General features: G+C 39.2%; 4 protein-coding genes across 4 annotated transcripts; 1 reads left to right on the top strand and 3 right to left on the bottom strand.

The window, feature by feature from the left end:
- Nucleotides 1-1,346: 1,346 nt before the first annotated feature.
- Nucleotides 1,347-4,395, top strand: LOC100243617 (probable serine/threonine-protein kinase PBL7). The gene is made up of 6 exons (XM_002279438.4): nucleotides 1,347-1,956; nucleotides 2,053-2,162; nucleotides 2,257-3,058; nucleotides 3,364-3,600; nucleotides 3,690-3,839; nucleotides 3,990-4,395. Exons 1-6 carry the CDS (start codon nucleotides 1,708-1,710, stop codon nucleotides 4,140-4,142), a joined length of 1,701 nt encoding a protein of 566 aa, XP_002279474.1. The 5' UTR covers nucleotides 1,347-1,707; the 3' UTR covers nucleotides 4,143-4,395.
- A 686-nt stretch (nucleotides 4,396-5,081) lies between these two features.
- On the bottom strand, nucleotides 5,082-6,771 carry LOC100248752 (GDSL esterase/lipase At2g42990). The gene is made up of 4 exons (XM_019218829.1): nucleotides 6,534-6,771; nucleotides 6,171-6,313; nucleotides 5,753-5,974; nucleotides 5,082-5,339 (listed from the first exon to the last, which is right to left on the bottom strand). The coding sequence occupies exons 1-4, from the start codon at nucleotides 6,769-6,771 to the stop codon at nucleotides 5,082-5,084; spliced, it is 861 nt and encodes a 286-aa protein (XP_019074374.1).
- Nucleotides 6,772-7,760: 989 nt separating this feature from the next.
- Nucleotides 7,761-10,400, bottom strand: LOC100253848 (GDSL esterase/lipase At5g55050). The gene is made up of 5 exons (XM_002279406.4): nucleotides 9,504-10,400; nucleotides 9,230-9,372; nucleotides 8,846-9,070; nucleotides 8,451-8,700; nucleotides 7,761-8,212 (listed from the first exon to the last, which is right to left on the bottom strand). Exons 1-5 carry the CDS (start codon nucleotides 9,748-9,750, stop codon nucleotides 7,989-7,991), a joined length of 1,089 nt encoding a protein of 362 aa, XP_002279442.3. The 5' UTR covers nucleotides 9,751-10,400; the 3' UTR covers nucleotides 7,761-7,988.
- Nucleotides 10,401-10,564: 164 nt separating this feature from the next.
- Nucleotides 10,565-13,991, bottom strand: LOC100265895 (L-ascorbate oxidase homolog). Its single transcript, XM_002282178.4, has 7 exons — nucleotides 13,353-13,991; nucleotides 13,149-13,258; nucleotides 12,208-12,478; nucleotides 11,688-12,136; nucleotides 11,234-11,599; nucleotides 11,033-11,111; nucleotides 10,565-10,936 (listed from the first exon to the last, which is right to left on the bottom strand). Exons 1-7 carry the CDS (start codon nucleotides 13,491-13,493, stop codon nucleotides 10,724-10,726), a joined length of 1,629 nt encoding a protein of 542 aa, XP_002282214.1. The 5' UTR covers nucleotides 13,494-13,991; the 3' UTR covers nucleotides 10,565-10,723.
- Between the last annotated feature and the right edge of the window lie 942 nt (nucleotides 13,992-14,933).

Raw genomic sequence — 14,933 nt, 5'->3', positions numbered from 1 at the left:
TCAAGGTTAGCTCCGACATAAATTTCATTTAGCTTTCAATCCTTTTCGACGATATTGAAAGTGTTGTCTGCCAAGTGGTTTATACTTAGCAAAACCCTGAATTGATTTGGCCCGATTTGATTTTACGGCCTGAAGCTGTGCAATCCTAATTGTAGATAAGCCGGGGTTGAAAGCGGCTGAGCTAGCACCATCCCCACCAAAGAAGGTGGTGTGCCTTAATTAGCTTATTCAATAAGCAGACCTACTGCTTACACCACTAGTGCTTTTAAAATATTTTCGGCTATCAATTTGTTCATGTAGGAAGATTTGGAGTTACTGGGGAATTGAACTCCCCAATCACTAACTTCTATATCCAAGCTTTCTACTGGGCCTCACCATTCAATGAAGGTTGGTGATTTGTAGCTGTCGTGACTAAGAGCATGTGAAGAAAATCCAAACTCCTTAACCTTTCTGGAGAGAATCGAGGCTGCTTCTTCACTTCAATGTTGTCCCATTGTAGTGCATCACGACAATCGCTCCAAAGGTGTCCTGTTCCGCCAACGGAAGTTCTGATGTCACGTGTTATAATTGTGGAAATTTTAATGCTATTTATCGATATAATAACATAGGTAAAAAGTAAATTATTTGTATAAAATAATTTCAACTACAGGGTTTTATATAGTTCAAACAATCATGTCTATATCGGAGAATGAAAGAATTATGCATTATAATATAAAATGCCGAAATATCTTATGTTTTCTTATTTTGAAACTTGTGTTTGTCGGTTTTTCTTATTCTTGCTCACATCCCTACCCTTTCAATATAAACCTTGTACATCCATTTCCATTCTAACAAGATGTCCAATTTTTACAAAAGAGTAGCAGCTAGTGCGGGATTACAAACAAATGTTGGTTGCATTAGAGTCCATTTGATAGTAATTTTAGGAAATGCTTTTACTCTAAATAGTGTTTTATTTTATTTTATTTATTTATTTATTATGTTTTTTTTATAAAATGAGGTGTTTGGTAAATTTAGAAAACATTTTTAAAATTTTGAAAAATTATTTATAGTGTTAAAAAAATCACATACGATTTTTTCTAGATAAATATTTGATAAATGATTCTTCTAAAAACACAATTTTTTTTTATAAATATTTTAAATACTCTTAAAGTGTGTTTGACAGTTACTTTAGAAATTGTTTCTAACTTTTATAACACTTTAAAATTTTCATCATTTTTAAGTATTAAAAATATTAGAAACACCTTGTGCAATCACTGCCAAACGCACCCTTACTTGGAAGAGAAATCTAAGTCGAAGTCGAAGCAAAAAGTGCGACTATAAGTGCAGATATAAGAGTTATTGTAAGCAATCAGGGATCCGGGCACAAAAGTTGTCAAACTTTGTCTTACCTTTTCCTGGAAATGGGGGTTTGAATTACAACAGAGGGAAGGTCTGATGTTGTCTTTAAATTATAAGTTCAGGCATTGTTCTTTACAGTTGTACTGTGACTACTGTCGGTTGGCCTCGGAGAGACTTACTTGTTGCTATCAATATATACCAACCGTTAGTAAATGCCCAAACCGATCAATAGCAGTTGCATTAAGAGAAGGGACCACTAAAATTAAAATATGAACCCCATTTGACTAAGGCCATTGCAAGGAGTTTGGTTGATATCAGAATGCAGATGGTGGTGCCTGAACAACAACAGCAGCTGCCAGATTGTTTAGGATGCTTGGAAGGACGAGGACCGAACGTCGAATCTTTGGGCTCCGGAGGAGCAGGACATCAAAGAAGAGGACAATTGTATTTGGCCTGAAATCGAGTAATGGCAGTAGAGGGGTGCTTCTCAAGCTACTCAGTTCAGTAGTCGTGACTGGCGATGAGGTGCTTGCTGTTCATGTACAAGAACCCGAGCCAGATGATACTTTTGACTTGAACACCTTCCACATCCATGAGGACCTCTGCAAGTCCAAGCAGGTTAGGCCTTTTTCCACATTGTTAATCAAATAGGAGAAGGCTAGAAGGCTTGGAATTATTCTTTATGTCTGCTTTGTCTATTGATTATCTATGCAGGTGGATTTCCATGTTAAGGTTTGTGTAGGAGAGTCTTACATTTCTGAGTTAACCCATCAGGTTCGAGTTAGCTTTGCTACCATACTTGCCCTTGGATGCAGCAGTTCAAGGTACTGAACAGACAAGCAAGCTTCAGAGCTCTCTCTCTCTCTATCTATTTATCTTTCTATCTGTATATCTCTCTCATGGATGTTTGTTATGCAGGCCGGATGACTCAATTGTTGCTAATTGCCTGAAAAAATTGCCTCCCACTTGTACTCTTCTGGTTACGGACAATGGAGGAAGAATACTAATCCAGAGGCCAGGAACTTCTCAACAAGGCTCTAAAACTGAAGTCTTTCAATCTACTGTATCTTCTTCTACAACACACATGTACCTTAATAGAACAGGAACCCCCCATCATTTTCGGAAGTCATTGACCATGCCATCTCCCTCAACATCAACAACAACCAGGGAAGCAGATAACAATGGACAGAAAATTTCCAAGATGACAATGCAGCTTCCCGACTTCATGGAGGAGAAACTGTTCCAAAGGTTGGCACTTCTAGAAGCAAAGGGACTAGGCAAGAGGTTCACATCATCAGAGCTGAAGCTTGCAACCAGAGATTTCAGCCCTGAAATGGTGATAGGAGAAGGTGGGCACAGTAAAGTGTACCGAGCCAACCTTGGGGATGGTCGACTTGCAGCTGTGAAAGTCCTCAAGCCCACTCGGTGGTATGCAGAGGATCTCCTCCAAGAAGTAGAGATATTAAGTGATGTAAACCATGAGAACATAGTTCAGATTATTGGGTACTGCTCTAACAGAGAGATGCATGCAGTTGTTTATGATCTACTAAAGGGAAGCTTGAAACAGAAACTGAGGCAACTCAGGTGGAAAGAAAGGATGGGGGTTGCTATTGGTGTGGCAAAGGCACTGGAGTACCTCCATCATTCTTGTGACCCCCCCATTATTCACAGAGATGTGAAGTCATCTAATGTCCTACTCTCCGAAAATTGTCACCCACAAGTAAGTCCTATTTTGATTTCCTTCTCAGTTTCCAGTGATGCTTGTGTCAATCTCACATAGGCAGTACTTTTTCTCAAGCAACATTCCCATATCTAATACATTTTCAAGTTCTATTCTAATTCCTTCCTGTTTTTTCCCTGATTTTGCCACCATTATGCTTTCAGGGTGGATTGTTTTGGACCAGTTTTATATTCTTAGATACTATTGTCCTAATGTGTGAATGCTCTGAAATGTGTTTCCTAAGATGATCCTGCTTCTGTTTTTACCCGAGTTTCCAATACTCAAAGTTCTTTCTCAATACTCAGCTTTCAGATTTTGGATCAGCAATGGTATATAATAGAGCACAGCAAGTTTCAGCAAAAGTAAAGCCGCTTCGAGTTGTTGGGACCTTTGGGTACTTGGCCCCAGAATACATGATGTATGGCAAGGTAGATGAGAAGGTAGATGTCTACTCCTATGGGGTTGTGCTTCTGGAACTCATCTCTGGGAAAGAGGCTATTCAAACAAATCAGGCGTCTAATCACGAAAGCTTAGTACTCTGGGTAATGTGGGAAACCCTTGGCTTTGAAGTTATATCCTGAAGAGAAACTCATTTCAAAGTTTTGAGTATGCATGCCCATTTGATTTTCAGGCAAGGTCTTTACTCAGCTGTGGCCTATGTGATCGTCTGATAGATCCCAACCTGAAGGACGACTACAATAAGGAAGAGATGAAAACGATGGTGGTTGCAGCACGCCTCTGCCTCATGCATTCGTCTTCTAGAAGGCCAACAATGAAGATGGTACTTGTTTTCTTTGTTTTCTTTTCTTTTCCTATCTAATCTCTGTTCTTCAACCAATAGCATTACGCAAGATTTTTCACTCCAACAACTGCCAAATAGTGCTGACTATTTGCATGAATGAAGCTCATTATATTGTTCTGTTTTGGGCAGATACTGCAATTGTTTGAGGAGCCAGAGTACTGGCTAAAGATGCAGAGGGACAGAGAGGAGCTCCTCAAGGGAATTAGTTTCAAAGGTGAAACAGGCCAGTGGAGACATGATGACTTATTCACAAATGATACTCTGGTTGCAGACGATACCTAGTCATTCTTTGTCAGCTTCTCAGTCATGATATGTTCTAATATATTTACTGAATGAACATATTCTTATTCAACCTATCATACTTCACATATACTAACAGGTTGGGGGCCCTGTCATCTTATAACCCCATGTAAAAAAATGCTTTATATCAGATCCATTTGCTTTCCCCCCATGTATTGTATTCTCTGCAATTTGAAATGTATATATGCTAAATTTAAGTCCAATAAAACGTCTTTTGCTAATTATTTTGATGCAATGATTGAAGCCCTGTCTGCAATTTTGATTCTAATTATGTACTCATCTTGCCTATAAATAAACAGTGTGATATCAGTTCCTTACTTGGTAGCTTCAAGTCATGGGATAAAAACTATCTGGTATAAATGCTTTTACATCCATATGTATGCTTTGTTATTGGAATAGAGTAGATGGAATTGGAAAGGATTTACAACAAGGACTATTTGTTGGCTAATTATCCTCAACCAACTGAGAGAAGTTGATTGGAGATACAAGTCTTGGTGGACCACTGTAGAGGGTCTGAGCTGCTAGCTTAGAAACATGCTGTGTTGGGTGGACCAAATCCCAGAATAAGTAGTCATCCCGGTTTGAGCAGACAGTAGCCAGAGGCTTTAAGCAAGGAAGCAATGCATTTAACCTCCCACCTCCACAACATGCGCTTTTGACATCCTTTAAATCTGAGAATTTGGATGATAGTTGAAGTTAGATTATGCCCTTTATCTCATACTTACTGTACTTGTTTTAACAGGTTAGTAGGATTCAATCCAGCAATCGCCTCAAGAGCAAGGGATGAGGGAAGATTTTTCTCAAAAAGATGAAACCCCGAAAACTAGAATGCTGAGGAGCCACTTCAGGTACTCTCCACCTAATCAAGGTATCCTTTTTCTGAAATGTATGATTATTACGTTAGATAGTTTTTTGAGTGAGTCACTTACTGAATGCAGGAGGATCGTCTATAACATTCATTGTCATTTCATATGCATTTCCAAGTGAGTACTTCATGCCTCCATATTCTGAGCTGAGCTTTTGCAAGAGGGCACTGAGTATTGTCTGGAAATCTCTGGCATACTCATTCATTTCTTTATGACAATGATCGTTGATATCTGCAAGTCTTGACAACGGACAACACCCAATTGGTGGAACGCCTACAATGGCAAACTTCCTTGCCCCAAGCTCGAATAAATTCTGCCATATCAGCAAAAGTTTCAATTCAAGTATGAGATTTCTAGGGCAGTATTTGGAATGACATTCAATGAAGAATAGTTCCAATTCGATTTTGTTACTAAATTTCTATGTAAGCCCTGATTCATGGTTCATATACTAACTTTATAAACATTTGGTTGAAGCTGCAAGTTCAATTTTCAACACCCCCTAATTCTAGACTTGTGGCTTTGCTCCATGGTAAGGGAGCTTTTGTCATTACTATGAAAAAGAAAAGACTAACTACTCATATACTCCCCTAGGGAAGATGACAGAAATTAGCATAAAGCTCATCAAGATTCATAGGAGCCTAAGCTGAGTTCCAAAGATGTGCTTATTTAGGGAACACTATGTTATGAACCTGTGATCATCAAAATAGAGAGGAGGAAGAATCTTGCCTTTAAGTGGTTATCATATGCATCACTAAGGTTTTTTATGAACTCTTCCTTGGTTAAACCACCATTTAAGGGGAAATGGCCAAGAATATCATTGCCTCCAGTGCTGATGAGAAACAAAGATTTGGAGAGCAGCTTCTCTGTTTCATCTGAACCTATTGCTGCAGTAAGATTGCTCTGGACTGTGGCAAACTGCTGAATTTGCTTTCCCAAGGGGATGACTCCCTTCCATTGGTTATTCCATATGAAACATACATTAGAAGAGATTGTCAGGGTTGTTTATTCATGAAAAACATGAGAAAAGTACTTGTTATCGTTCTCAATTCTGGCATGGATAATGAACAAGTGACTTCCTAGCTCTCGCATTAGGAAGACATTGAAAGGCAAGTGATGGGAGGTGTTCAGAAGGTAGAAGCCTTACCAGAGATTGTCCTGTTGTATCAAGAAGTCCAGATCCTCCTGATGCAAAGCTTACACCTTTAAGAAACTGCTTGTTCATAGAAGACTGACTGTCAACTAGAGAAAGAAAGGGTGGTGGACTTATTTGGAAACCTGTTAGATTGGCTGAAAGAAAGCATCACAAAACAGGGGTTACTGCAATAATACTACCAGTGCTCGTATATTTATGTCTGTGTGGGAAAATTCTGTATCTAGAACCATAGTTTGTTTGTGTGCATGTATATATTGAATGGAAGATAACATAATTCTTTGATGTCAATATTACTTTGGCAGCATTTTGGTGAGAAAACCAACCTAGCCCACTTAGAGTGCAGGCAAAACTAACCGAGAAAATCTACAGTGTTGAAGCCATTGCTGAACCTCCCAGTTGGTTGTGAGGAGGGAAAGTCAATGCCATTGAAAGGAAAATCAGCTCTTATAAAACTAAAAGGCAATAAACTGTTGGTTCCAACATCAGCTGTTGAGTCCCCTAGTATGAACATAGCTGGAATTGAAGCATCTGCTGAGTGAAGGACAACCATAACTAGGAAAAAGCTTAATGAAGGAACCCATCTTTCTGCCATTAAGAGTAAATTAAGAAGCTGCTTCTTTCCTTGAATTCTTTGTCTATATATCTTGCACTGCATTTTCTTTGAACTCCTCTGACATTTATATGCAAAGAAGTTTAGTGATTGTGAAGGTACAGACAATTGTTGGTAAGGTAGTCATTGTCCAGAAACAATGTAAACTCACAAGAACTATGTGCTTCGTGGCGGATTGTACTAGAAATTCTCTTAGGCCCGTTGACCATGTCCATAATATTAATTCCAGATTTGATGACAATAATATTATATCCGAGGAACTAGGATGATTAGAGTGTGTCTTGACTGCACATGACAAATAGTCCTCTAGGTATTGACAATTGCAGGAATGAAATCATCCAGCTATATGTTTGTCTTCTTGGAAAACTTTCTAACTGATCATGAGGGCAGATGCCATGTCAAGGGTGAGATTGAATGGCTCATTCTGATTATCGAATAGGGTTCATTAGAGGAATTCAGGCTCTTATTGTATTGTGTGTTTTGTGACAAATCATGATAAAATTTCTGTAAAGATGATTCTGCTTTTAATGATAAAAGTAGGGAGGAAGATGTGTCCAAGTTCAATACACCAAGATTGTTGCTTAGTATAGTCTAGTCATTTATGGATTTCTTTAGAATTTGATTGCTGACTTTTTTCTGAATAGATTCTTTGGTCCTTGAACGATGAACCTACTTTTCAGATTTTGAAACACAAAAGAAATCCTCAAAATTTTCATCCATTGATAGAAACCACTTCACTGTGTCCTTCATGGGCCTTTTTCTTGGTCTGTAAACAATTTTCCTCATCCTAACACTAAAAATTATATTTCTTCTTGTGAGGAGGAAGCCCGAAACTCATGCTTCCTTGGAGGAAGACTCCCACACACTTATTCATAACCCTGCCCAAGGTATGTTCCTGAATGAGTGTGAGGTGGGGAAGTAGTGCACACAGGCATATATTCTGAGTACTAAAACAAGTCAAGAAGAAGAGCTTTTAATCTAAGAATCTTCAACATTGGCTCCATCAAATAACAATGTGGATGTGTTTGCTAATAAGCCACTGACATAAACATTATTTAAGCTGCTAGACGTGCAACTTTGTCATTGCAATACAAGTTCCATAACTGAAAATATGCTGACACATAACCATATGTTTGTTTCATTATTGGAATACACTTCGAATGGAGACAATTTCAGAAAGGAGGAAGACTGTTTGTTGGCTAATTATCCATGGCCAACTGAGAGAAGTTGATTGGCGACACAAATACTGGCTCCCCAGTGTAGAGGGTAAAAGCTGCCAGCTTACAAGCATGCTTCGTAGGGTGGAACAGATCCCAGAATAGGTACTTATCGCGGTCTGAGCAAAGAGCAGCTGTTGGTACACAAGGAGACTGTGCATTTAACTTCCCACCTCCACAACAAGCGCTTTTCACATCTGTAAAATCTGAGAATTTGGAGGAAACTTGAAATTAGATTCTACTCTTTATTTCATACTTACAAATCTTCATTAAATCAAGTTGCAGGTGTTTGTCTGGGAGCTGTGGGATGTCCAAGATTAGCAGGATTCAATCCTTTAATTGACTCAGGAGCAAGGGATGAGGAAACTAGTCTGTTGAACAAGGGTATGCTTTCTCTGAAATGTATAATTGTGAGTTATACCATTTAGAGGCTGAATTACTTACTGAATGCAACGGGGTTGTTGACAACATACATTGCCATGTCATATGCATTTCCAAGCGAGTACTTCATTCCTTGATATTCTGAGCTGAGCCTTTGCATTAGGGCTTGGATCGTTGTATAGAAAAATGTAGCATATTCATTCATTTCTTCCAGACAACCATAAGAGGGATCCAAAGTTCTTAGAGATGGACAGCACCCAATTGGTGGGACACTTAAAATTCCAAACTTCCTTGCCCCAAGATCGAACAAAGTCTGCCATATCAAACATACGAGTTCATCACTGGATTCTATGTTAGCCCTGGATCATGTTTCATTTCATAACTTCAAACATTCTGTTGAAGTTGTATGCCTATAGGCTTCTATCCTGAACTTTTAAGTAGAGAGGAAGACATCTTACCCTTAAGTGGTTCTCATACGCATATCCTAGATTTTGTATGAACTCTTCCTTGGGTAAAGTACGATTATTAGATTGGAAATAGTTAATAATATCATTGCTTCCAGTGCTGATGACAAACAAAGATTTGGAGAGAAACTTCTCTGTTTCTTCTGGACCTATTGCAGCTGTAAGATTACTGTGGACTGTGGCAAACTGCTGGATTTGCGCTCCCAAAGTGATGATTCCCTGCCGTTTGTTGTTCCAAATGAAATGTACAATTAGAAGAGCTTGTCAGAGATCAAACTCTCATTCATAGAAAACGAAAGAAAAGCATTTCTTATCATCATATGGAACACCTTTCTAGTTAGGAATGTCAACAATGAAGTGCCTAAACAGAGGCCTTACCAGTGTTTGTCCTGTTGTGTCGAGGATTCCTGATCCTCCTGATGCAAAGTTTACCCCTCTGAGGAACTTCTTACTGAGAGAAGATGAGTGGCTTAGAATAGAAAGAAAGGGTGGTGGACTTCTTCGGTAACCTATATGCTTGGCTGAAAGGAAGTATCACAAAAACAAAGGTTACTGCAATAATACCACTGGTATATGAACATAGTTTGATGATAGGCATATGGATGAAAGATTGGAAAACCTGCTTAAAACACAGGGTACATGCACTACTAACCAAGAAAATCAGCAGTATTGAAGCCATTGCTGAACCTCCCAGTTGGTCTTGAGTGTGGAAAATCAATGCCATTGAAAGGTAAGTCAGCCCTCACTACGCTCTGAGGCAAGAGAGTGTTGGTTCCAACATCAGCTGTTGAGTCCCCTAGTATGAAAAGAGCAGGAAGCGGTCCATCTGCTGAGTGAGAGACAACCATGGCTAGGAAAATGCTTAGGAAAAGAAATGAAGAAACCCATCTCTTTGCCATGAGGAATAAACTGAGAAGCTCCTGTCTATCTCTGTGTCTCTTTCACCATGTTTTCTTTGAATACCTAAGACATTTATATAAAAGAAGCTTCACAAAGTACAAACAAATGCCTGCTAAGGTGGTTGTTTGCCAGCAAAACTATGCCTTGGAGGCGGATTGCTCTAGAAATTCTCTTAGGCCGGTTCCTGGTTGACCATGTCAACAATTCCATAACTGCCATTCTGTCCAATTCTTCTGTGACAATAATATAATTAGTTAGGAACTAGGATGATTAGAGTTTGTGTGTTGACTGCATATACGATATACCCTGCAAATAGTTCTTAGGAATGGAAACTAGCAGGATTGGAACCATCCAGATATATGTTGTCTTCTTGGAAGACATTTGATCATATGCACAGACACCATTACAATGGTGAGATTGAATTGCTTATTCTGATTATCAAAGGGAATTCAGTCTTAAGTTTTTTGTCCTATATTTTGTGTGATGATAAAATAAGGAGAAAACTGTGTACAAGTTCAGTGCAGCGAAACTTGTTGCCATCTTAGTTTACTTTAGTCATTTCTGGATTTTTTTTTTTTAAGAATTTAATTGATGTTCTTTTGTTGAATATAGTAGCTGGTCTTTGACGGATGAAACAACATGTAACAAGAAGTACACCTTGTCCCTTGTGGGTCATTTTCTTGGTCTATAAACAATCCTTCACCATGGAACATTGAAAACATACTGCTTCTTCTTCTAAGGACACAACTTATTCATAACCCTGGCTGCAGATTGTCAAAATTCAAGGTGGAGAAAGCAGTACACACATGGACATTTTCTGGGGAAAGAGAAAAGAACTTTAACTATGCAAGTACATAGAGAAATTTTAACTTCATAGAAGTATGTGTAAAAAGAATTATTTTAAATGACAAATGAGTTGTATAACAAAGAATCTGGCCCCGAGTTGGAGCCATTTAAAGTAGTAATTGTTGTTTAGAGGGATCTTGTTTTTCTTCCTGCAGCTCTACCACAGAGAAGTGCATTCTTTGGAATCGGGTATTCGTCCCTGATCGACCCCACTGGGGAGTAAACTCTAAGATAGAATTGTTGTCCAAGGTATTGCCTTGCCCAGAACTCTGTTCTCAGATTCCACATTCCCACATTGTCTAGTGCTATGTACACAGCAGTCCATGACTTGGGATATACCTGTAACATCAACCATAAATTTTGGTTAGTTCCATACTGGTACTTTGATTTTCTTGGGCGAACAATGTCTCAATGAATCGAGTTTGATTGTCTCACCTGAGTGGTGCAACGCGATACTGCATCTCTAAGATTGTACTGGTTCCTGCTTGCAGGTGTCCACACTCCTCCATTCATTCTGCAGCACAAGTACCATAAGAAAAATGATTCTAATGGATGACGCTGTGCAGATATATGAAAATTGTGATGACTAAAACTGATTTGCAGCTAATGAACTTGGCTTGTTCTGCAGGTACTTACCCAACTACCCAGAAGGAGTATCCATCAAGATGCCAGCTCTGGATGATACTCTCGCGGTTCTCAAACACTATCTCCACAAATGCTCTGAAGTCAGCTCCCATGACTGACGTGTCAAGGTACATTTTCTTGCCACTTGGTTGATCTGGGATGCTTCCTATACGAAAAACACCTCCAATCTTGAAGTAGTCCGCAAGCTTAAGGGGGGTGTCAGCAGGGATAAATGACACACTGTTAACTGCATATCGCTGCTTGCCATTAACTTGTCCTGCTGTGTTCCCTAGCTTGATAGTTCTTGTGATGTTGATGAGACCATAGTGGTAAGATCCTTGAGGGTTTGGTCTCGGTCCACTTGCTGTGAGATTAGTCCTGGAATGCCAGAAAAACAAATAGGAATGAACTGGACATCCATAAAATGTTTCCAGAGTTGCAGAGAAATACTAGGATGAGAGAGTACCTGATGGACCGAGCCTGGTTAAGAGAATAATCAATCTGGGTGGTAGGTCCACCAGGGAGTGGACCGCTCACTGGAGAGACAGAGTTGCTGTAGTGAAGGACGGCACTGCTGGTCAGGACCTTTTCAGTGAACCGGGAGGAAACTGCAATGTAGTAGTCCTTAGCAGCCTGGTCTGCAGTAACCAGTACAGAGTAGGACTGGCCAACATGAACGTCCAGCGACGAGTAGGAGGTCTGGAGAGTGTGGGTTCCCTCAACTTCAACCAGTGTCATCTTGTGTCCCTGAATCCGAAAATTGAGTGAATTCTGGAGTCCTACATTTGATATCCTAAGCCTGTAAGTTTTGCCTCGTTCGACAGTAAAACTTGCAGCATTGGCTCCGCGACCATTGATCAGAATGCCATCAGGGAAAGGCAGCCTCCTCCCACGGTCCAGAATGGCCTTCAAGGTCTGAAATACCAAAGAGTAAGATACTAGCTTAACAGTAGAAAGGCATGAACTATAGGGAATTCGCGAATTACATTATGATTGTGCGTGTACCAATCTCCAATGAGAATGGTATAGTCCCCAGCAGGGTCAGGGAATGGAACTGGGATTCTTGGTCTGCTGAGAATCCTGATCCCTCCAAAGCCTCCAGCTGCCTTGTGGAAGGCTAGAGATGGGAAGTAGAAGAAGCTCCCAATCTGATCTTTTACTTGTAGGATGTAAGTGAAGTTCTTCCCAGGTGGGATAGGACATGTAGTCCCATACACCCCATCTTCAAACGAATTTCGCCTCTGCTGAACCCCATTCCTGTTTCATTTTCCCATACAGCACCACATCAGAAACCATGTTGAAGTAGTATATAACAATATCTAAACCAGAGTCCTGGAGATATCCAGACTACCCGGAACAATGGACTGACTGACTCCATTGCTACCTTAACTCCCAGCCAGCCATGGAGGCCAGTATGCCCAATTCAAACCCACCGGATTTTCCTTAATTCTTCCCCTAAAGGCCCGGACCACACAACCTTAATGGCAGGTAGAAAGGCATGAAAGCATGGTGTTTGCTAGTGATTTGGACCTTTCGAGATTCAGCATGAGTTGATTAGGAAATGAAAAGACTAATACAGAACATGAGTCATGAGCATCTCATGGGAAGTTACTTTTGAGTTTGTGCTTTTCAACTGTTCTCCATTCACTTTAACAACTAGTAAACAATTCTACCATACTTTTCAGATCTAAAACCTTTTGACTCTATACATAAAGTGAGAAAATAGACATGCCTTTTGAGCACACACCCAGAAACCATGACTAGAATTTGATACAATCAAACAGTGATATTATCCTAATTGTTTTTTGATGGTTCTGATTCTAATCAAAGAATATAAAGAGAAACATCATGCATTCTCATAAGTTTTGGTGCCTTCTTAATCTATCTACTGTATTAGAAACCGAAAAAAGGGAGAGAATTTTCTCACCAGGAGATGAGGAAAGGTTCTGGCAAGCTGTTATGGACATTGATAATGAGGTTGTCATTTGTAACAGAGTAGATGTCAGGCCCTGGAAACTGTCCATTGATAAGAATTCCCTGCAAAACAAACACCACCACCCATTAAGAAAAAAAAAACAAACAGAGAATCTCACAATCCATCCCAAGGAAAAAACCAAGTATATCATGGAACCTGTTGGCGAACCCCAAGTGGGTAAATGTCCCCATACGTGACATTCCACTCGAAAAACCTGTAAGGGTCTTCAGCACCAACCATGGCCAAAACTGAGAAGGTGGCACAGAGAAGCAATATGATGCCACCATTCTGAGCCATTGCTTTGTTTTTTTTCTCAGCAAAAGGGTATGGAGAAGAAGAGAAGAATATGGAAAAGAGGAAGGAATGAAGAGAGAATGTTTCTTGAAAACTCGAGGAGGTTACAGACAAGGACACTTAATGGGAAGAGTGGTTACGAGTGCTTTCATATTTAAAGTGGAGGGAAGCCACCTCTAGAGATTACAAAAAGTCCATACAACCACGGAGAAGGAGAAAGTACCGTGTGGATTCGGAAGCCTCCCACCAATCTCTTACGCTATGAGCGGTGCCAAGTGGGCACCCACTTTGCAAATGTGGCTTATCATCTAACCCCCTTTTTATTGACAACTAGTAGCCATTACCATTTCACCATTTCACAAGGCTTAATATTATTTATTTGTCCGTAAAAATATCTTAACATATCGATCACCGCCCCGAATATCATAAAAGGTTTAATCTATTCTCACTAAGTATCAATTAATTTCAAGATGAGATGATCAAACCCGAGAAAAAAAAACTTCCATACTACATATAGATTGCTCCAATACTTAAAATGCGGTATACCCACTTAGCAAAACGTCCCCACCCACCACCATTTTCCTTCAAATAAACAAATTCAATGACATTTTTTTATTAATGATGGTATTATTATGGAAGGGTGTGGACGTTGACAATGACGGAACCGCGTAGAGGGGCGAGTTGTGGCCTAGCGGGGCATGTGCTGGCTGTGAGTGCAGCGCCCGTGATTATTGACGAGACACACGGGGTGTCCATGTGCTGTGCCATTTTTTTTCCTTTTTTTTTTTTTTTTTTGTTTTTTTCTTGTTCCTTTTTTTTCTTCCTACCATTTGGCTCTTTTCCACACTTTAAAGTGATGGGTTTGGAGAAGATTGTAGGCAGTTTCTTGCATTTGGGTATATGGTAATGGACAGTTGTGAAGGATTTGATCATGAGAAAGCCCTTTTTCAAATGACAGTAGAGTTCATATTGGAGTGTAAGAAACTTGTGGATGGATTTGACCCTTTGGGATGATGATGGATGGTTGCTTGACGTGGTTGTTCTCCTTTGCTTTGAACCCGAAAATAATTTACGGGTATTGGATTGATTTTTCTATTTTTAAAATTAAGAATATTTCGTATTATATTTTTAAAAAACTTAATAAAAAATCGAAAAAAAGAAGGTAAGTAGAAAAAGTATTGCATATCGTAGATATTTTCTTAGAGTAATGATATAATATAACGTACCATAAACATCGGAATAAGATACAATTTTAGGTTTTATATTAAAGGCTTAATTTGTAGATAATTATTCATAATTTATTGATAATATTTGTAGTTTAATTACTTATTATTTGATTATATGGTGTTTTATATGTAGAATTTTTTAAAAAAAATTCTTATTATTTAGTAAAAGGCTATAAATGTAATTTTAAATGGCAAAATTTCTTTAGTTTAATTTTTT

The sequence above is a fragment of the Vitis vinifera genome, chromosome 3 (genome assembly GCF_030704535.1).
Source record: "Vitis vinifera cultivar Pinot Noir 40024 chromosome 3, ASM3070453v1".
NCBI classification, from domain to species: Eukaryota; Viridiplantae; Streptophyta; class Magnoliopsida; order Vitales; family Vitaceae; genus Vitis; species Vitis vinifera.
The sequence above is the reverse complement of the archived record's forward strand: the minus strand, read 5'-3'. Positions and strand labels throughout refer to the sequence as shown.